We start from the raw sequence: 23,905 nt of genomic DNA on the forward strand, positions 1-23,905 counted from the left end.
AGCGCTATTACATACACACACATATACGCATTGCAACGTGGACGAAAGAAAAGGCGTCGCAGAGTCCGCGACCTCTCGTAACATCATGTCAACAGACTCACCTTTCGGTACCTCCTCGTCGCGGCCAGGCAGGATGTGGCGGTCAGCACGCGGCTCATCTCGCACCATCTCACGACGAATATCGCCCGGCAGGATACCGCTGCCATTTCGTCTCGGCGTCGTCGAATAACCGGAACACTTTGGCGTATTTCGCTCGATCACACCACCGTTCGTTTCTCTCTCACGAGTCACGGAAACAACACCTGCCTGCCACCGTCGCGGACAATCGGGCAGACCAGCGCGAACTACGACCGGCTTCGATCAACTGCTACCCGCGGCCCGCGGCTGACGGGCGGCATCGCGCGCACGAGCCCGTGCCCCGTGCCAGCGAGACCCCGACCTTGCGGCGGCCAGCTGACGTGACATGCGCGCCGCGCCACGCTCGACGCGCATTGGCCCGATGTAACTGTTCGCGGCACATTTGGAATATTTGAAGCGCGACTAGAGAGTATTTTATCCCAGGGGAACATTCGCGGATGTTTTATCATTGATATATTTTGAGATTAATACTTTCATATGTATACTACATATGTATAACGAATTGACATTTAGTTTAATATAATATAATATTATATGTATAATAATGGAAAATGTGAAAAAATTATAGACTCTCATATAATGCTGTTTTAAAAAGGATAATTAAATGTTAATTAGATGGATATTTCTTTTTCTTCTTTATCTTAATATTTTGCATATTCTAACTGCATATTTTAAGAAGTATAAAATTATGCGATTTTTTTCTGTGGGAAAAATATTTATCCGACTTCCATTAAAATGTATTTTTTGAAACTGGTGCATCAATTTAAATCGAATCTCATGTGTCTTTGTCGTATCAATTAATCTACCAGTATTAATCGATTCAATAAAACATCGGATAATCGAAATATATATACACTCCATTCAAGTTTCTTATCAATTATATTAACCTTTTAGTAGGAAATATTCTTTTTGTATACAAAATATGTATACAACTTTGAGACTTATCTCTGCGGTGAACGATGTGATAACGTGACACAACTAGACAAGAGATTCGATTTCCAGAGGAAAGAATGTCATCCTTTTTTATAGATGACGATTATGACTTTAACGATTATGCTCGTTCCTTTAACAATAATACCACTATTTTAACGGCACACTTCCATTGGAATTCGCTGACTCGCCTCGTCCTCACGATTCTGTTACGCGTTGGCTTCGTCCTCGTACAAGTTGGCAGCGTACCGATCAACAACGTCAATCTAATACTCCTTCAAAATGTGGTCGACTTATGTTGCGTTACCGTCATGTACTTCCTCACGGGCTTCCTCATCGCCTACAATGGCGACGTGGGTGGTTTGATCGGCGAAGGTTCCTGGATCGGTGATCCAACGATCGACAGAAATGAAGCGATTGTCGGCTGGCAAGCGGTGGTGATCGCGTCGGCGATTTGCACCAGTGCTATCGTGGGTAGAATGCACACAGCGGGATATCTGCTGATAAATATCCTCTTATCTGGTCTGATACAACCGTTGCTGATCCACTGGGCCTGGACGGCTGAAGGATGGATGGCGAAGAACAAATTGGGTGGAAGAGTAGTCGCTTTCAAGGACTACGCTGGCGCGGGGGTGGTTCATATCGTCGGGGGATTTTCCGGCCTGATTGGATGTCTCGTCCTCGGCAGGAGAATGCTTATATTGAGAGATCTGGATGATGCGAGTATTACCGCCGGTTCCGCTGGGACCGTTTTCGGGGGCCTTCTATTAATATTCGCCGGACTTCAAGTAAATGTCTTTCTGAATTAGATAACAATTTCTTAGTTATTATAATTTAAAAAAAAATTGTTTTTGACAATTAATATAAAGTCTATTATATTATTATGAAGCTCAGAAAATTGTAAAAAAAATTGCATTTTTTTATATACTCTGATTATTACAAAAATTAATTAATGTAGATAAGAAAAAATATATCATATGAGAAGATATTGTTGAAATTCTAAGAAGGCTTTACGATTTCAAGGTATTGTCACGACTCTTAAACTTAAGAGTCCTTCGTATGATTAAGCGTCCTTCTTTGAATTCTGTAGATAGAAACCGTTAATCACATAAAAACTAACTGTACTAATCAGTGATGTACGTATTTTCAGGGCTTACGCACGAGTACGTACGACGGTGACAAATTCCGAATATATACACGGGATCCATCGCACGCATACATCAACAATTTACTAGCCGCATCCTCGTGCACGCTGCTAGTCGTGGCCCTGCATTTCATATTTTGCCGAGAAACCTTCAATCATTGGACCGTGATGAGATGCGTTCAAGGCACAATCGTCGGTGTGGTGACAGTATCAGCTGCCACGAACGATTATTCGCCACAAATAGCTATTGCCTTGGGTTGTCTGGGAGGTATCACGTTCTATTTGATCTCCAGACAGGTTTTTGGCAGCGCTTTGGAGGATTACTGCAATATCATAGCTATACACCTAGTTTGCGCAATTCTCGGTAGTACATTGGCTCCTCTTTGTGCTGCGCGCACTGACGAGGATACCGTAACGATATTGTGGAGTTTCTCCTGGCAATTAATTTGTCTGGCCGCATTGTTAGCTCTGGTTGGTACGGCGATGTTGTTAGTCTTCGGCATGCTGGAATGCTGCAGTATACTTCGCAATAGATCGGAATGTCTGAACCACACAAGGGCTAATGCTGCCATCGATAGAGGTCCGCCGAGATCGTTTTTGCAGAGACTCTTCTTTCCTGATAGCGGATGCCTCTATCTGCAACCGAGTTTGATATTCGGTACGAAACATCGTCCAAGTGTTGGTTCCAGATCTTGGAAGTATCAAACGGAGATAGACAAACTTGAAGAAGGGAGACCTACCGGGAGTAAACGGAATGTGAATACCAAAATTGACGATAATATTATGAAAGTTCAAGTGCCAGGTTGGTAAAGTTTACCAAAATGTAAAGTTACTCGGGTTTCTCTTCATTATCTTTGATTATTTAACATCAATTTTATCTTTTTACAATTACAATTCTTTGCTTTCACTTCATGATTTACTCGATTCTCTCTTCCCCTCTACTGTGTATTTTTAAACAATATTTTTTAATAATTATTCCAAAACCGATGCAGAAACAATTAAAAATAGAATTTACATTTCGGAATTGTAGCTTTAAGATATGTAAACAATAATTAATTTGCAATGTCCTTGATAAGAAAAATGAAATATTTACAGAAGCAAGAGTAAAGAAAGCAAGACAAGTGCATACTTTGCCTGGGTGTATACCTGTGTTGATAGAGGATCAAGGTGGTACTGGTGAATCGATTAACAATGATCTTTCGGAAATTGGAAGAAGACAATTTCTTGGAAAAGAAATAAAATGTATTTTAGATCCTATCGAAGAAATAGATGAGGAGATTGCGAAAGAATTTGAAGTCAAGGAAAGTAAGGCTCAACATAAAATTGAGGATCACAATGTTGGTGATAAAAGTTCAACCTTGATGGAAAATTTTAATACGAAACCTGCAGAGCCGGAAGATTTGAATGAATCGAATTATCAGCTTCGGAGAACTATAAAACTGATGAATTTATATCACGAATTTGTCAAAGAAGATATGAAAGTCGTATTGGGACCGAAACGCATGGATTCTTCATCCAGTGATTCGTGCGATGAGGATACTATCTTTGAAAAGACATCAGATTTGAACGAAGGATATTGCAACAATGATTCATTAATTTATAGCGTAAAGTAGTTATGTTCCTTACTACCGCAATAAGATTTGTTTAAAACGCGCGGTAGATATCTGCATACAATGTCAAAGTGGCAAAGTTATCAAAGGACAAGCCATATTCCTTAGAGCTGTCATTCTGAGGATATTATACATAACTTTGATGAGAAAATAGTTCCGCACATAAGGAACAGACCGCTTGCTGTACCTAAATTGTTCTAGTTCTAGTTTTAGGACGGCGTTAATATACACAAGCAAGATATATATATCAAAGATGTATCTTAAAAGAGAATAAAGAGAATCGAGTGTGTCATATAAAATAATTATAAATAAAATTATATTAAAATTAAGAAAGATATGATTCAAAATGTGTGTGTGTGTGTGTACTAGAAAAAATAAGTTATGTATTGTATAGCATTTTTCAATATGTATCATTGTTACAAAACTGTCTAGTCTAGGATTTTCAGTGCTTCTTTTATTAGAACTTATAAGCTATTCGTACAATTATTACAATATTTTACAATAGAATAATTATAAGTTAAATAATTAAAGTTTTGTTTTTTAGAGTGTCATACATATATCCTACGCGCAGTTTTGTTTATTCATATAACAATGGCATTTCTCTTTCTGTGTGACAGTTTCTATTGGAACAGAATATTTACAGAATGCTCGTTATTTCTGTGCGTATTTATACGCAAACGATTGCACCCACGAAATTTGAAAGCAGTTAGCAATACGCCATCATTGATTATATATATAATCATCAGTATTTTATATATAATTGTAAAAATCCAAATGTTCTTAATTTATTTGAACAATGCATAATAACACAAAAACAACAAATATATATCCCAGTACTTATATTATCATATGTTTTTAACATGTATATATAATTTGATAGCACTCGGATATTAATGCTGTACATAATTTTACAATGTTATATATTTTACTATATTATGTTCAATCATATTATATACCAACACAAAATTTTCAAAAAATAGAAAAATAAAAAAGCATATAACTAGAGAATACAAAATAGAAATATAGAAAAAGACCATATATAAAGTTTATATGTGAAATAGAAAAATAGGAAAGATAATTATAGAAAATGTGAAATCAATGATGAGATAATGCTAGATGTTGGCCCTGCTTACACTTTTGTGCGATTATGATAAATTTCGCGGGGTTATCATCTACCTCTGTTTGCCGTCAGGTTATTGTCAGGTAGTAGCAAGCCGGACACTCGTTGCTACCGCCATACCGAACAAAATTAAGGATTGACTCTAAAAATCCAACATGATTGATACGTTATAATCATAATCATAATATATACAACATTGGTAAAATGGCACGATTCCATAAAACAGGTCAATAAGTTGATATTATCTTATTATCACTAACAACTACTGTTATAACACTAATAATAACTTTGTACATGATTTGTTAAATATTATGGCATAATTTTAACGGCAGTATAAAAATGAAAACAAGTCATACAAACGTAACAAAAGATTTATATATAGAAGATTATCTGAATATAACATGATCCATGCATAACTCTGATGCAGAGATCATTGAACAAAATCATCAGAAATATTCATAATAAGAAACAACTGATGTGATACTAAAACTGTAATGAAAGATGTTTTTTTTATTTCATCTTATAATGAATTCAGTTGGATGCACTGGTGCACATTACTGATTATCGTACACAAATTTACAATATAACCGAAAGTAATTAAAACATTAAGATAACTATAATAATATATGTTATTATTATCATTATTCGTATTGAACATTAATAATAATAGTTTAATATTTATTTTATTTTTTTAATTACTTATATCATTGTAAATTTCTGTATGATAATCTTTATGTGCACCAGTGCGCACTAGTGCATCCAATCAAATTCGCTATTGGATTGCTAGTCTTGGATTAAGACTTTTTCTTAATGGACCATACAATATTAATACACTTTTCAATATAAAAAGTGCGGCAAGCAGGTATTATAATACACAGGTAACTATCCCATCAGATTTTTAAATTTCCTTCTTCCCATAAACTCCTTACAATGTACAATTATAGATAGTCACAGATACACAGACAGGATTATTAAAAATATTTGTACATATAGTTCGCATTGGAGATAATATATACGTATAAGTGACTAATAAATAACAAAAAAAAAAAAAAATGCAATATAAATCAGATCTCATTAGCATTCTTCTCAATCAGCAAAATCTCGTTGGACTGATTTTCAATTTATGTTTTTTTGAGGTACAATAAAATAGATATTTTGCATGAACATCACTCCAAAACGAGCAATTGGATACATACACACATGCACACAAGAATGCACACACGCGAACGCGTAAGTATGTATTCTGTTATTCATATATCAAAAGTAAAAAAAAAATGCCGATAAATAATCTTGCAAAGTCGTTATGTTTCATTTGGGCTTAAGCTGAAAGATCAGATCTAATACTATATCTTACTTTACAACACTTTTCAAATCCATGATTTATTAATGTACAATACGCGACAAATTTTAAAATCTTCACACATGCATAATTCCATATATAACTTATCAGCAGATAATCTGCGTAGTTTGCCAAGTAATCGTTTATCAATCTAATATTCGCACGAGTTTGACTTTGATAGCGTTGATTATTGCAAGCGGACATTCGTTCGCCATCGCATCCGGGATCGAAAAACTTTGAAATTCATCTCGGATATATCTGATCTGTCTATTTCGAATTCTTTTTGTTCGTATAATACATTTATGTTAACGTCAAAATAATGTGTTACATCAATATACAAACGGACGCGATCATACATCTTTTGTTGGCTCTTCCATATCGCCAATACCAAGAATAGTATTGTCAAAATATACACACTTCTCGTCATTATCGTCATCATCATCGATTTTAAATATGTAACGAGAATTAACACATATACTGGTATCTCCGGAAATTGATGGGCTCAAGAAAAAAAGCCCCGAAATCTTACGCTCGCATGGATCCGGTGATTAATGCAAAAAAAAAAAAAAAAAAAGATGAACCGCCTGATAAAAAAACCAATCAGTACAATTCACCACAATAATCTTTACATATGAAAAGTATATATTTCTCAAAACATGATATGGATAAGTTTATATTGAGGAAATCGAATTTTAATTTTCTAAAATATTGCGTTTAGTTGAAGAGTACTCTTATCAATTTGATATCATTTGTACAAAACAAGCATATCACGTTATTGTAGTAAAAATTCCTGTATTAAAAATTCCTTTACTCAAATTTGATATTTTTTTATAAATTTCTAGAATCATGGATATATTTTGTCTTTTGTTTTATAATTTTTTTTGGTCTATATATCATAAAATTACTAAAAACAGGTCCGTAATATTTTTTATCAGATATGCATACTTTTCTTTTTTTAAATGAATTTCAAGTCGAATGCAAAACGATTGCATTGATCTGTTTTTTCTTGGCCCAACTTATATATCGATAAATAGGACGAAAGGTGCCTAATCACGGTTGCTGAGCAATGGCACCAGTAAACTATGTATTCTTAAAATCTCTTATCTATGCGGTAACGATGATAATGATGATAATAATAATATAATAGTAATAAAATTAAAAAAAATCTATTAATAATATTATTTTAGCTTAACAATGATCGACAATTACAACTGTGGCTTCGTAAAACCGCTTAGTGACTAGCTTTTGCAAATTCCATCCCATTAAATTAGGCCAGTCCACTGAGATAGGCCAGTCATGGTCCTTCTTTTGAAAACGCAGAATCCAGTGGAGTTTCGAATGTACAATTAATTTACAGGTCTTCCATTAGCAAACGATGTATTTCGCTGACAGCGGAAGCAAGCAGCCGAGAAACACTAGAGTTTCACGTAATTGACGTTTGCTAGGTCATCACAGTGTCGGTGAGATCTTCCTTGAGCCACTGCGGGATCGTTCTGGACCCAAGTCGCTTTAATAATTTCACTAGAGCCGTGTTATGAGATAAATAATATCTCTGCAAATGAGATATAGCGTATAAAACACATTATTTTATATGCACACCAAATAAAAAAGAATATATTTACAAGAGCTTTACCTGTAATAATTTGTACGATCTATCTTCCATTGGTGGATACTGGCGACCTTTACTTTTTCCCAGACACTTAGTGCGGTCTTCATTGGTTACTTGGCAAAAGAAACCCTTTTTCGGATCGTACCTCAGATGCGAGGAATAATTAAACGCAGGTGTTATCTTTAAAAATCGTTGCAATTCATGCAGCGTTTCTACGGGATTTTGTCGCAACTGTTCACCGTCGATAATGTGTAATTGTTGCGGTAAATAAAACGATAACCATCTCTCCAAATGTTGGGCGTATTTTCCGGGATTTAGACACCTGCAATTGAGTATAATATTATGTTGAAATTTAACTAAAAATTAATGAAAATATTTTATTTCATATATTGACAGTACGAAAATTCTATAATCTTAATGCTTATCTATTCGTTAATTTTCGACTGCTTTAATAAATAGCGTCCATTATTAGCATCTAGTATATTCATATATTATTAGGCGAATACCTCTTAGATTATTGCGTTCATGTTCAATTATTACCTATTTCTAAGGTCCCGTAAGGGTTTCGGCGCGGAATCACTTGCCGTAATGACCTCATGGAAGGAATAATTGTTCGCTACCGGATCTCCGTGCACTCTGGTATGCTGGTACCATGAATAAGCACGTCTGGCTGGAGACAATAATATAGTGATTAGTTTAGCCCTCGGAAGAAGCGCATGGGTCCTTCGCGGCACTAATTCTCCGTCGAAATAAGTAGCAGATTTCTCAAACAGATATCGAGAGCTCTCATTTTTCGACGCCGGAAAAAAGCTCATGTACCTGGAAAAGTTATGCAAATCATATATTCTTGTTCTTTATATCTAAGAATACAGGATCAATATTTTCGATCGATCATTTACCAATCGAGGCCTTTGTAATAATTTTTTCCATTGAAAAACTGTATCTCTTCAAAAGTGTCGGGACTCGGTAGATTGCTGCTTATTGCTGGATGAATAGATAGAAACGTATACAATGCTGTGGTGCCAGTTTTTTGAGGTCCGATTACTAGAAATCGCGGCAATTGATCGCAAGTTTTATTACGAGACCAGATCTTTTGGTGTCTTTGATCGTCACATGGATTCTGTAACAAAGAACAAAAACTTGATGTTGTAGAAGAGTACAACTAAAGTTTTTGAATATCTAATCTACTCACTCCCCACACTGGATCGGCCTCTTCGGGATATAATTGAAAGTAACGTTCTCCAAGTTGGAGCGGCGGTGCACTGGATAGTCTTAAATTCGTCCAACACTGAATGAATTTTATAACCGACTCGAAAGTGTACGATGCCAATCGATCGTTTCCATAATTCGACATATGCGTCATAAAAATATTTATCTAAAAAAGCAATAAAAAATAATTTAACTGTTTTTGTATATATATCATTATAAATATAATAATATTAAATTAAAGAAGGTATATATAAAATAAAAAAAAAAATAAGACTAAATCAAAAAGAGAAAAAAACTAACAAAATAAATATTTTATGCCGGATAAAATTAATAACAAAATTTATCGATATGCTATATCAATATATAGTAATTAAAAAGATGAACACCTATAATACGAAAGATCAAACAAATCCTACAAAAATTGATGCCATTACGGTTGATTTACTCACCGGATTATATACAATCGTTTGGAAAAGTTCACCGCCCTGTATCGACTCGTCCAGCTTTTCCCTTCCGCCTGGATACCTCTCGATAAAAATCGTGTGAGTAAAAAGGCCGCAAGTTTGCCTTGGTAGAACCTTGAGTATATAAAATGAATAATTTTATATCTGACAATAAGTATCAGATTTATCATCTATATACGCCAGAAAATCCAGTAAAATACAAAATAAATAAATTATTTATTCTAAAAATAAAATTTGGGCAAAAATCATATAGATTTGATTTACATATTGCCTTTGATAAAATAATATAATCATGTTTCTCATATCCATACGTAAACAAACATCTAATTAATTATTAGTGGAATTTTATGATCGATTTAATATTTATGACCGTATTTAATATTTACGTATGTAAATTATAATGTGCAGTAAAATGGAGATTTTCATATTTCGGAAATTACGGGATAAACAATATTTAATCGCAACATGCAGTTAATACAAATAACATTTTCAATATATTTATGTGTGCAAATTATATCTCGTATCATATCATATTTATCATTAATGTTTAATTTAGAGATGATTTAATGACTATTGAACCGATTATATAATTTTACCTTTATGTTACGATGAATAAAGCCGCGTCTCAAACGTGCCGGCCTCAGGTGCGGATACTCTTCGGTGCTCGTGACCTTGATGTTCCATACTCGTTTCCATGCTTCGTAGAGACCTTCATGGACCGGGTAAACGCCGGAGTGATGCGGACTTACGCTGTATCCGCTTCCGGTCGGTATACCGTGGTCCTTTGCGAATTGCTTGTTCAACGCCATGTCCAATTGTAGATGAGTTACATTCTCGTACAGATGCGGTTGTTGGTGGTTCCACATGTGGGAAAACCACGTAAATCTAAAAGCCCGTGGCATTTTTTTCCAAGTTTTTAATAGTTATTTTTATTGGGTATATTGGTGTTGTATAAAAAATGACTTTTCAAAGCATTTGAAAAATCCTTTGTATTTTTCATTCAATGTCGACGACCGCAATTAATTACCTTGTGGTAATTTACATCGAGGCTTTGTAACGTTTTATAGGGATCATTGCAGCATTATAATAAACTGTCGCGTGACATTATACGATAAAAGCTATACTATGATGTCGATGAGATCATAAATCTAGTTTATATATATATATATGCATGCACACACTATATGGATTATATATATGTATATTTTATAACAATTAATTTAATCAATAATTGTAATTATTAATACTGTGTAAATCTGGTTTATATATATATCTGGTAATACTGTATTAATCAATTATTTTTAAAACTATACAAATTTAATTGATGATATAATATAATACTTAATTAGTTAAAATCTCTGTAATGTAATATTTATCGCGTTTATTACGCTTATAGACGACTAATACTCGGATTTGGCGTACCTGTCTACGTTCTCCAAAAGCATGTCGTCCCCCAAATTCTCCTCCGCTGTCCCGTGATGAAAATACTTCCCGGAAAACCCCAAATTAAATTTGAACCCCGGCACCAGAGCTTGAATTCTCTGTTGAGTGGCCAACAATGCCATTACATCGTCTTTTTTTAATCTCGTGCCTTTCTCGCCGACGAATATATCGTCAATGTCCACCAGGATCATGCGATTTAAACTGAGACTTAATTGCCCATGCGACAAATAAGACAACGAGTCCAGCAATAATAGCTTGTGCAGCCAAAATCTCAAGCCACCGCCGAAAAGAACCCTTTGAATTCCATCGTACCTGCCATGATCCTGTTAAATAAATACATTTTATAAATTAAGATCTCTCTTTTTCAAACATAAAAAATTTTATTAAAATTTTAATAAAATTAATCTATCTTTATCGTATTATACGTATTATATGCGCAATATATATGCTAGTTTTTATGATTCATAAATATCCGCCTCGCTGTGTGTAAATGTATCCTGTGACTACATGAATAGGAATATCCGATAATGCAATGATATCTAATTATGATTCAATTTCTCCTATTCATATTGCCGCAAAGAAACAGCCGTTGTTTTTAGTTAACGTTTCAACTACCGTAAATATGCGAGATTTTCTCATAATGGCATCCTGCATACGCGAACGCGATAGTCGATTTAATCATCACGCAATAACGAACATCGTTATTTTTATTTTTCTCACAATGAATGAGTACGGCAATAATCGCGAACGTCCAATGTGTTAATTATATTGTTTGGCAGAAATTCTCCGGCAACTTCGCCGAATCGCAAGCTTGTTAACAGTAAGCAACAATAATAATTTCACGGATAATTCTATCGTGCGAGATTGATGCATATCGAGATAGATACATGGATCGCCAGGTAGCCAGGTGATTAAATCAGGAACCAATTAGCCGTACGTTCATTCGATTAATGAGCGACTATGCGGTGCGCTTCATTTGCTACCATTGGAACCACCAATTTATTTCCTTTCGGGGATTGAACAGATCGAACGTTAAGAGCATCGACGACGCGACAGAGAATGACGAGCAGAGGACACAATCGGAATATTCTCGGATAATCGCGAATGTGAAATGCGTCTCGAATATATCGAATTGTGAGTATCGTCACGATGGGAGACGTCGAAATCTTTCTTTTTAAATTTATTTTAGTATTTAAGATGGGCGAAATTTTTTGAACGCCCAATTAATTGAAGAATTCAACCGACAATAAGATCGTTCCATTTTTGTGCTGTCATATACAATAGCTCTGCTACGTAATGTGAAAATTTAATTTACTATATGCTGCGAGGCATTTTCATTATAGGATTTTACTGTTTTAATTTACAGCGCGATTCAAAATTTTTATAAATTGCTTAATGAATCCGTCTCTAATTAACAGAAATGTCGATGCATTAATATTTTCTGAGCTGTAATCTAAATTCGAGATCTCTTCCGAATTTTTAAATATGACAGAAAAAAATTGGTAATGCTTTTTTATTCTTAAAAGACAGTCAAGTTGGCATAAAATTAAATAGATGCGCTGTCAATTGATCTTTCACAGAAACGGGAAAACTGATAAAAAAACTCCAAGCATATCTCACAGTCGCGCTGGTACAGGGACAAAGTGGTCGAATGCGAGAAGTGCTTGGTGGGAAACATTACACCAAGCAGCGAAACATCGATACGGCATATATCGTTATATATTTCGTTATATCGGACGATATCTCGCGCATGTCTGTCGGATGAGTGCCATTTTCTTTATATCATTTACAATTTGGTCATCCAGTGCTCTCCTTGAGCGTCCATGTTCTCGCGTTTTTCATGCATCGCCCTCGTTCCATCTCTGTTTCTTTCTTTCTTTCTTTCTTTCTCTCTCTTTCTCTTCCATGTCCGTTACGTCCGGAATCTTGCAGTTGCGAATTCCTGCACGAATGTAAACGCCGGCCAGGACGGCTTTACGAATTGTTTCAGTTTACCTCCGCCAACGGCGAATCCTTTCTACGCTTTTTTTTTCTCTCCTCTTTCTCGTACCTTCATTCCTTTCTTTTTCTTTCTCTTTCTCTTCACCTCACCTCCGTATACGTAGCCACGAGCCGTATCGCGGAAATTCCACATTTGTTTTCGTTTTCCGGCGCCACCGTTGGCTCGACTGGCAGAGCAGGAAGAATCGCCAGGATGAAGGAAACGGCGGAAGGGAAAAATTCAGGAAGGTGAAAATGAGAGAGATATGTACATATTTGCGCAGCTTTTATTAGTACAAAATTAATTAGTAATAAGCACAGCTAAAAATCGCGTTTTTATGAGATTATGAGAAAATCTTTATAATTAAAGAAAAAGAAATAAATGTAATATCAGACAGAGAAATATAGTATAATCTACAAGAAAAAAAAATAATAAGAGTTTGTAATCCTTTTATCTTCCTTTAATATTTCAATTTACTTTAATTAAAAAAAAAAAGAAGAATTCTATCAGATTGATTGGAGAGTCACAGATGAAAAAAAGTGCATGAAACATATCTGGAAATATTCTTATCAAAATGTAAATACATCTTAGATTTGAATTTTATCAATATTGAATACAATAGAAAGAAGCGCAAAGCTACTTTAGGCAATGATGACACGCGATAGAATTTGGCAAATTATTATTATTACTTGTCGAAACATATATAAAATCTTATCACATCAACTAAGGGCTAATGTAAGAGAAGGATGAAACTCGCTCGTGCTTCTTATCGCGCGACATTCGAGAGAGTCTGTAGAAGATTTCTTTCTCTTCGACAGGATTATTCGCCCCGATACAAGCGCTGGATGAAATCACTCTGCGTATTGTTCTAAACCCTCCTTTTGTTCAACCCCTTGCGAGTCGGCGAATCTTATAGAGCCATTCAGCTTCTTGTTTCCTACCGCGGCTATGCCTTTCTTCTTTTCTTCTCTTCGTTACATGTAACCGCAAAGTAAAGTGGTGTACCCGAGAAATTCCTCGTTTCTGACTGGCTTTCTTTTCCAGTGTCGCTGTCGGGAACCGGTAAGAGTGAGAAACCACCCTTTGAAGACGCCTGGTACCGAGGGATCTTTCCCCTCGCGTAAGTGCATAAACGATGCGTCTTAGGCTTGCGTCATAACGGTTTCGCTTATGCTGATTATTCTGAGTTTGTTAGCGATATAATGAAAGACGGATATAATAATTAAAAATGATCAAATTGCATATATCGCTCGTGTTATATTTCGTAGTAAAAATACAATATTTTAAAATTACTAAATATTTGAGATATTTGCAATAATGGAACAAATTCTCGTGAAAATCGCAGATTTCTGGAGCAACTTTTTTATCCTATATGCTCGTGCGATAAACGTCGAGTGCAATTATATACTTCGCGAGTTGTTTGTGTTCTTCTTTCCTTCTCTTCCATTATTTCCCACCATTTCCACGGGAATTTCTACACCCTTTTAGAATGAAGAATTTCGTGTCGCGGAAATTTGTGCTGTTTTATTTTTCGAAATAATTCACGTATCCGAGAAGATAAGAACCAAGTGCACGAAGCGCTGCGTAAGTTAATAAGGGATTCCCAAAAGATACCCTGGTAGCTTATGTATAATTTCCTACATGGAAACCAATGGGGACCTTTTCATAGCTGTTGTTCAAAGATGATATAACTTTTGGTTAATATGATATGAGTGCTACAACCTCCCCGATGTTTGCCGCGAAAGATATCTTATCTTTAAATTTAACTAAAGAATTCACAGCTTTGTATTTCTTTATTGATTAATTTTTTAACGTAGCAACGTGTTAAGTCCAATACGCGAGGAAGAAAATAATTTAAACGTTCCGACTCCATCGCCGAAGGATAATACGCATGGACGCGCGAGACAGTGCATTAATTCCGTAGTCGTCCGACTTGTCCGAGAAGAGATACGTGACCGGAATGTCCGAAAAGCAAAGTGCACGACTCACCTGGATGACGGTGGCTAGGGGACTTTTGTTGGCCGGATAGTCGAGACTGTCTCGATGCGCCCAAGCGAGCGGCTCGTAGGTACTGTGATTGGCCTGAAAAATAGTCCAGTCACCGCCAGGAAGTGGTCCCCAGGCCGTTTCCCCCGCTCTGGTTAATCGAAGAATGGGAGACGCTGCATTCAGCTGAGCATCCTGAAGAAGGAAAAACCTGATTCTATGCAACCCGCACAAAAGTTCCGCTCGTCGTACCGGATTCTCTCGCTTTTTTTTAGAGAAGAAATCAAATTTTCCAATGCATCACGCACGCGTTTCAGCGCTTTGTTAAAAGAAAATCGTTCAAACTAATGCTATGCAATAATAGATCGAAATTTTATATTCAAATATAATTTTTTTTTTTATATTTGAATATCAAATATAAAGTTTTCTTTAAAATATGCGAGATTCCGTACGATGTGATAACTATCTGGAAAATTATTTGAATTTATTAAATACATATATTTATGACACTATAATCTGAGAAACATAAATCAAAAAATTATTTTACATCTTCTAGATTTTACATTCATTCACCAGGTACTCTGAGTCTCGTTTTAATATAGTTTATGTTAGAAATCAAATTAGCAGCTTCCTTCTTTCCTTATAAATATTCACTAAAACATGTCGAGAACATTGATGAAATTGCACATTACGGTTATTTAAAAAGAGATACCATGTAAAAAAAATATGCTCGCGATGAGCATGGACTTCTTTTTTTCTTAAAGTCTCTTTAAGCGTAGCATGATCGTTACACAGAAGATATGCCACGCGTCCAAGGCACGATATTTCAAAGTTCTAAGAAGATTGTAACTTACTTCATGTTACGAACATTATAGTAACAAGGAAGTACGGAAAAGGTTGATGTCATAAAATTAAGTATCTAATAATACTTAACTATTAAAATGATTCAAGAATACGTTTATAACGCGTATATAAATTAACTCCGTAAGTATTCAAAGCAATAGTGCTTTTCAGGAACAACGTATAATATCGATTGCCTTATTACTGCAACCAGACCTAATAATGAAACCCGCGCTTTTTATTACTCTCTTTTACGAGGTTTCCTTTTCGTTTCGAGATCAGTTTCCGTGATATAAACTTGATTGCAGACATGAAGATTGCCACCCAGACTTTTCCTATCATCATGGTTTTCTTAGGTAATTTCTGATATTGATTGCGGAAGAAAAAGAAAGATATTTTTTATTACTTAATAAAAGAGTAAATGACATCCTTATATTTCAATCCTTATATTTCGCTCTTAATAATGATGAAATTAGAATAAATTACATTTATTCTTATCTATAAGCAATATTGATTCTAATCTTGTCACAATTAAGTAAGCAAATAAATAAATAAACATATATATTATTATATGTTATATCAAAAGAATGCATATATAGAAAAAATATGATATATAAAAATATAATTTATACAAAATCTAATAATTTAAAAATATATGTCGTTTATAAAAATCAATTTTTCGATATTGTAATATGTCTGAAAATATTTATACTATAGAGTTTGAATATGTGATGCTGGAAACTGACCTTCAATCTAAGATTTGTATGTATAAAAAGTGGAAAGCCCTTGAGCTGAGCACCAACTAGGCTCTCTTCTCCAGGAGGGGCAAAACCCACAATGCCAACTGAATATTCCCTGCAGTATTTGTCCAGTAGTTCGCGATTCCATTTGTCCATCTGCAGATACTTGTTTAGATTCTCGAAAATCAGTACCCCATATCGACCTTTATCAAGATTCGTCAATACCGGTAGAGATTTGCCAGTCACTTCCACTTTGTACCTGAAAACATACCAATAATTTTTCGTGTTTAATATTCCAAGAAATTCAAATTTAACAAAAATTTAAAAAATCTATATTACTCATATAAAGAATGACTGTTTTGTTTCCTTCATAAAAAATCAAAATAGTTTAATCAATAACATATCGTATTTTATTAATTTATAGCACTATATAGTAAATATATATTAAAAATTATTTATTACGATCTATTCAGAGATTTTTAAATATTTGCATATAAGTAGAATTCTTAATAAAGAAAAAAAGAGCAGATTCTCGCAATTATAGTAATGATAAAGGCATTGTAATATAAATAATTACAATTTTTTTGTGATATTGCAAGCATTTTATGAACATGTAATATGCTTTACATTTATCGATTGTATCGATAACATAAATATATATATTCTACTAATCGTTTTTAAATCTCTTTATTTAAGAATTAAATAAAGAAAATTTTTGCTAATTTCGCTTAGGTACGCATTATTCTTAGGAGGCTTATATATAAGATAAGCACTATAATCTTTCGAAGTTAACGTGTTCTTTAAAATGGAATAAAATATTTTCCTTCTTACTTTATCTTTCTTTTATCGCTTCGTCGGTAGCTGATACTTTATGCGGTCTTTCTCTCACTTTTCCTGCCAGAGCAAATATTTAGACGCAAACGCCACTCGCGTAAGATGTGTATTTTGACAATTTCAATCCAATAGTGTATCGAATGTTTAAAGTGGGATTCATAGTAAATAAAAGCAAAATGGAATATCGATAGAAGTAGTCTGGTATGAGAAGGCTGCTGGTATTGTTAAACGATAAAACTGAGACATTTTATATCGAAATTCCATTTATGCAGCATCAAAAATATTCCACGAATAATAAAATAAGTACATGTATGATATACACTTTCTCTACATGGAAATATTCAAAAGATTTATTGAATTTCTGTAGAAATTATAGCCCGGCGACATCAGGCTGTCCCGCTCGCTGCGTTTTAGTTCTATCTAAATTTTTATATCCAATATATATCTTTCCAATTGCAAAAAAAAAAAAAAGAAAAAAAAACGATATCGGCATGCCATACTTCCGTTCTAAACGCGATAAAATGATTTTATTGCTGAAATAAACCGCCGAGGCTTCTCTCGTCGATCGTACCGATAGATTTCTCTCATATCCTGTCACATCATAAAGAGGTAGCGCGAATATCAAATTTATTGCAGACGCACTCCAATTAAAAAAAAAAAAATAGGGAAAAAGAAATATGCCACCTGCCAATGGTAAGTCCATGTCCGATTTTTTTTAGCAGATTTTGGGGAATGGAAAACATGTTTCGTCCATAAAGTCGCGATGAAATAAATATTCAACAAACGCAAAATAATTTGTTATTTATAGCATATCGAGACTACGCAAAAAATTTATTATTTCCAGATAAATCGTTTTCGTTCGTTTACTTTAACTGTTAACAGCCGCGTTATTGAAGTGATCAAACTATCAATAATAGAGTTCGATGGTAAATGGTAAATATTTGATGCATTATTAAACGTAGTAACTGTCAGACATTTTTTACTTCTCTTTTTCTGTAAGGCTGGAACACACACACACACAGACACCTGTCAATATATACATGTTTTGTACAAGAAATTCTCGTATTTATTAAAGATTATATTACGGTTTATTAGACATTTTACTTACAAATGTCGATTATATTAAATAATAAAATAAATTTTTATTCATTTCGATAAATGATAAAAATTTCAATGTTATAGAGATATGCTAAAAAAGAGATGTTTGATGAATATTTTAATTCTCAGATACGAAATATTATATTGTGTTTTACCAGATAATTCTCAGTAGTTAGTACTAGTTTAGCACTTATGCTGTTAATGCACAATTTACTAGTTTCGCGTAGCAATGAAGATAAATGACTTCGATGCGTGGTGCAACGACACGGCGATCCAAGAGAGTTATAAAGGCCAGCCAAGAATAATCCGCCCAATGTAATAGTTTTATAATTAGATGAACGTTATTGGATTGTACGCGCCATAACTGACTTTATTTTCGCATTAATGAATTGTGTCGACTTGCCTCGACGGCCTTTCCCGGATACGCGCGCGCAGCAGAAAATTCGAGTTAACTAATGAATACCGGATAATTTACCGACGTAATCGATTCGATAATTGGTAACCGCCCATTAACGGCGAGTTAGCCAATTTACGGGACTAACGAACTGTCATAACGAACCATCCCCGATGCGGCTCTTTTGTTCTTGGCTAACAATCGAGCGTATCGCGCGGGCACACGTCACGCGAAGAATCCGAAAGCGAAATTCAGAAGTATCGATCGCGATGAGCACACACAGTTCCCAATCGCGAAACGATGAAAGGTTGCCTACGTGACAGGGATGATATCGAAACTTCGAAATTTCGTACACGGCCCCGGCAGTTTCGTTAATTATATCACGCGAACTTTGTGCCTTAAAAGTTCACCCTAGTTCCGCGACAGAAAACTTTCCTGTCTCATCTACGGGCAAAAGAAGATTGAATTAAGTTTAATTAATACGGAGTGGAACGATAATAAAATTGACGTGTCTGTCGTAATTGCGTCGTATTAGGTATTAGGGTATAGTGAATAGCATTATTGATGCGAGATGGGATTGGCGAGAGCTTCTCTCTATCGTTATCGCCGCTTTCATTTTCTTCGCACGTTACCGGCTTCGTTATTACATTATATCCAATGCTCTATATCGATTAGAATTAACGTTAATCGATAATATTACTTGATTAAAATTTGTTGGCCTTTTGAGTTTAAACTGCCGTAAGCTCAAAATTGTACGAATTTATTCAGCTTCTTTTTCCTTGTTTGACTATATATATAAGAATATTTGACATAGATATTTAAATAATATAATATTCTCTTTCTCTCAATTTATACGTTATATTTATAACGCAATAGTATACAATAAAGTATATGTAATGTTGAAGCTAAATAATTAATGACTTATAATCTTAATTAAAGATTACAATGTTTTGAACTCTCAAAGAGCGATAAATCGCATTATTACTATGAAAGAAAATTAGTCTTCTGAAAATAAAATTGCCGCACGGCCAATTTAATTAATCTGCTGTAATTTTATCGTTAATATAAGTTAAGCTTGAAAGCAAAGTGTATCAGCATATAAACAGATTCTTTAGTAAATCGTTTAATCAAGTAAAACGTTCAATTTTCCAGCGATTAATATACCTAGTAGAAAATAGTCTCAGATTTTAATCTCGATATTTATAGCTATGCTCTTGATAAATTTTTAATATATAAAACAGGTATCTCTTATAAAGAGTTATTAAGATAGTATCTAATTTTCAACTTTCATTATTCCGTGAGCGTGGAAATTTATCGAGCAAATTTCACGTTAAAATGCAGATGTAATTCGCCGAAACTCGCGTACGAAGTGGATATTACAAACGTGAAGTACCGAGCGATCTGAATTGTATAATCGTGTACAGGGGCCCAGATACATTTACATTAAGAAAAATAATTCAATTAAGCAAATTAAATGACAGAATTAAACGTAATGGTTTAGGCGAATCCGATTCGGAAAAGCAATCGCGGATTGCATGGCAGTTATCGTAAGTTACCCCTTCAGATCGCGACGTAGGAAGAGATTTTTCGCGCGATTTGTGTACATATATATATACCAATGCAACATCTAGAAGCGATGGTGGCGCTCACAGGGGGGAAATAATTTACCCCCGGGGCGTGTTCCAAAGAAGTCGTAGCTGGCTCGTAAATTTTTAGCCGACGCGACGCGTGCCACCCTCGCCCCGGTTTCCGTTCCCCTCATCCAGCCGTCGCTTTTCCGCGAGCAAAAAACACGCAAAAGCGCGGCGGAGTTTCCGGGAAAACAACTTCATAATTTTCGGAGGAAATCTTTCCGATTTGGCATACGCGTAGGGTCAGCGACGCCAGGGAGAGAATTTTAACGACCACTCGTTACTTTCAAGCCGCGCTACCGGGTAGTGTTGGTGGTGGTGGTGGATCGCCTTCTTCTCCGACTCGTTTCGCTTTATGCTACCGGGTGAAACTTTTTAAATTGCTCCTTGAATTAAATTACGCCGCATAGTTGACGCAAATTGGACTAAAGGCACGACGACGTTTACGACGGTGACGTGACAGTTCCGTAACGTTTCACAAAGGGAGATCTTGAATAGACTAATAACATATAGATTCGAAGAATTTCGAACGAATGCCTGTCGGCATTATTAAAACTATAAAAATATCAAGAATTCCAAAAAATACGAAAATACTCTAGCATTAAAGCACCTTGATGTTTTATAACAAATCATTTGTACCTTGTATTATATTACTTCAAACCATTTTAATTTTCTTCATCATTTCCGCTATAAATACGCAATTTAATATTGACATTTTCTTGTAAAAAAAAAAAAATAAAAAATAATAATAATAAATTAATGTCGTGTGTAGAATCGTGATATATATGGGTAAAACTATTTCTTAATGTCCTCAACTTTCTTAATCTTTGGAGTTGCGCCGCAATCTGCAGTAGATCTGCAACAGGATTGTCGGAGAATCTAGCGCTGCACATGTGCTTTTCGCCGGATGTTACGACCATGGTGCCGGGTGTTTTCTCTCTCGAGTGCAGGATATCTCTTGCAAAAATAAATGTCTAAAGTTCCTCCATCTCTCCGGCATGTCGTCGTAGTTTTCATTGAAGATTTACAAGGTAGCGACACGTTAGCATTGCAAAATATTGAATTAATCCAGCGCTCGCGGACTTCCTGAATCTTTCATTCTTCGCTACCAGTGTTTTCGCACCTCCGGATTTAACCGATGGTCGGCTTTTACCCATCCCTCAGCTCTTTAGAAAAGAGTAAAAGAAATCGCGATTACAATAAACGAGCGGACGCGTAAGCCATTAAGTAAACGAAAAGATGTAAGAAGAAATAAAAAGTCTCTTTCTGAAGGACCATTGTTTCAGTCGTTACGCGTTATGAATTGCTGTTTGCCAAGATAATCCGTCTTGCTTAAATGTCACTAGACAGAAATCATTATAACATACAACAACTACACACATCCACTACCATTCCACTCCACTTTCGTAGAGATGAAACATGAAAAAACATGAAAAACGATCGCCCGGTAATCCTAATATCATAGTAAGACCGATTTTTGTAAAGATATTCGATACTCTAGCATGACCCAGATAGGAATTCTCAAAAGTATCGGTTATGAATGTTTTTAGTCATCCTTGCCGGCACTTTATTAGTACTATCTTATAGTACCTCTCTTTCGATACTTTTCGTATCGTAAAAGCCAGTACTCTTTTGCTACAAAGTAAACGATTACCAATACTTTTTAAAATGTGCGTCGAGTCGTATACCGGCACGTATTTTTCAAATATCGATATTCGATACTTTCGATGGCGATACTCGCGAGAACGCTCTTGGACTCTCATATAAACCCGCGTATTTTCTCAATGACATTTGCAGATAGCACGGCAACAACGAAAGGTAAACGGTAATAAAAGGCAAACGCCGCTACGTCATTCGTCGGTGCGATACTTTGCAGCTATTGTCATTTCTCGTTGTGAAAGGACTAAAAGCAGGAAGCAGCGAAACGAGAAGGAAAGAGGTTCAAACGAAGAAGAAAACCGGCCACCCTTCGACGCGGAGAGTTGTCGTAGACGAGGTGGGCAAACACGATTTACCCCCGGCAAGGACTTATCTTCCTAGCTGGCGACGGTCGCATCCGGCGTCGCGGCAACGGGAACAAGCGCAAACGAGGAAAGTCGTTGCCCGGGCGGATTTGCCGAAAGTGCATTCCGCGGAATGAAGAGGGACGGCGACGCGAACGAGTATAAGAAAATAAGATGCTTGTCGAGCTGGCAAAACGGAAACGGCCGCCACCCTCTCGCTAGAACTTCCGAAAAAAAAAAAAAAAAAAAATATTGTTTCCTCGTATATACAGAATGTCTTATTGTTAAATTTACCGAACACACGTTGCTGCGGATTGTTTGATCAAATTGGAGTCAATTTTTCATTAATTAAAACGTCAATAATTTTTATATTGATATGATTAAGGAAAATTTCTTAGAAATAAAGCTTCAAAATATATGCAAAATAATAGTAAAGCTTTATCTCTTACTTAATTTCAAGTCTCTCTACTTGGACAGGTTTATACAATTTAAAGATTAATTAATAAAATTATTGTAAGTATAAGAGAGAGAAAGAAAGAGAGAGAGAGAGAGAGAGAGAGAGAAAAAAGAGACTTACATAAGAAAAATTATTTTTAACATATAAACAAATCTTTCCTGAAAATATTTTCAAATATTTAAAATAATTTTAATTTACTATTATGAAAATGCTAACATGAAACTGATAAACTATTATTAGTCATTTAAATTCACACACACATTAATATACTCTTCTCATCTCTATTCGATAGATTAATCACTCCGAATTCCAGGAATATCTCTCGCAGCTAGCAACAAAAAGATATCCGCGTACATTCAGATATAAATTCTCCAGACCGCGAAATAGCACAGTTACTCGATTTTTGCAACGTTGATATGTTCGCCACAGTATCATTGTTAAAATAACTGTTCCACAGTCTTAGAAAAATTCCTCGATTACATTTTCTCACTCGCGCAACGGAGTTTTAGCCAATTCCATAAAGATGGTGCTAATAAGGAGAAAATACACTTTCCAGCGAAGAAATGGATCCTTGGAGACACCTGTGCAAGAATATAGATAGAAATTTTATACCGCATTATATATAGAGAGACTGTGCTATTTTTGTAACGAGAACGTATATTATTCTCAGAAAAATATGTAAAAATTGCATTGCAATATCTATATTTTGAATGAATTTATAGACACAGTTGTATATATTTAATCCCCATACAATACAACACATATATGCAATCTAAAAGTATAACTCTCATAAAATTAAATCTCTACAATTTATTTATATTTAAACTATTACGGAATTTCAACTATTCATGAATAAAATCAAACGGAAATTTGTAGAAAATAGGGACAATGGTGATAAGTGTTCTTTTTGGCTTGTCAGCCGATTTGTCACGAGC

At 35.1% G+C, this 23,905-nt stretch overlaps 2 protein-coding genes across 3 annotated transcripts in view; one reads left to right on the plus strand and one right to left on the minus strand.

Annotated features, from left to right (window-relative positions):
- Positions 1-873: 873 nt before the first annotated feature.
- LOC115242114 (putative ammonium transporter sll1017) lies at positions 874-5,995 on the plus strand. Its single transcript, XM_029818185.1, is given in 6 exon segments — positions 874-891; positions 1,036-1,110; positions 1,113-1,856; positions 2,219-3,014; positions 3,308-3,779; positions 3,781-5,995. Coding segments are annotated over 6 exon segments (2,133 nt in total). The 3' UTR covers positions 3,809-5,995.
- LOC115242113 (bifunctional heparan sulfate N-deacetylase/N-sulfotransferase) overlaps positions 4,257-23,905 on the minus strand; it is a 122,946-nt gene continuing 103,297 nt past the window's right edge. For both annotated transcript variants that reach the window (XM_029818184.1, XM_029818183.1), the window contains exons 4-13: positions 16,560-16,812; positions 14,977-15,168; positions 10,986-11,329; positions 10,160-10,448; positions 9,549-9,677; positions 9,083-9,265; positions 8,790-9,010; positions 8,431-8,709; positions 7,915-8,212; positions 4,257-7,833 (exon numbers count right to left, since the gene is read on the minus strand). In XM_029818184.1, the coding sequence (XP_029674044.1) occupies positions 7,723-7,833; positions 7,915-8,212; positions 8,431-8,709; positions 8,790-9,010; positions 9,083-9,265; positions 9,549-9,677; positions 10,160-10,448; positions 10,986-11,329; positions 14,977-15,168; positions 16,560-16,812 (2,299 nt within the window). In that variant the 3' untranslated portion in view covers positions 4,257-7,722. The remainder of the gene's footprint in view (positions 7,834-7,914; positions 8,213-8,430; positions 8,710-8,789; positions 9,011-9,082; positions 9,266-9,548; positions 9,678-10,159; positions 10,449-10,985; positions 11,330-14,976; positions 15,169-16,559; positions 16,813-23,905) is intronic.

This window comes from Formica exsecta, unplaced genomic scaffold, assembly GCF_003651465.1.
Source record: "Formica exsecta isolate Colony F162 unplaced genomic scaffold, ASM365146v1 scaffold568, whole genome shotgun sequence".
In the NCBI taxonomy this organism is placed as follows: Eukaryota; Metazoa; Arthropoda; class Insecta; order Hymenoptera; family Formicidae; genus Formica; species Formica exsecta.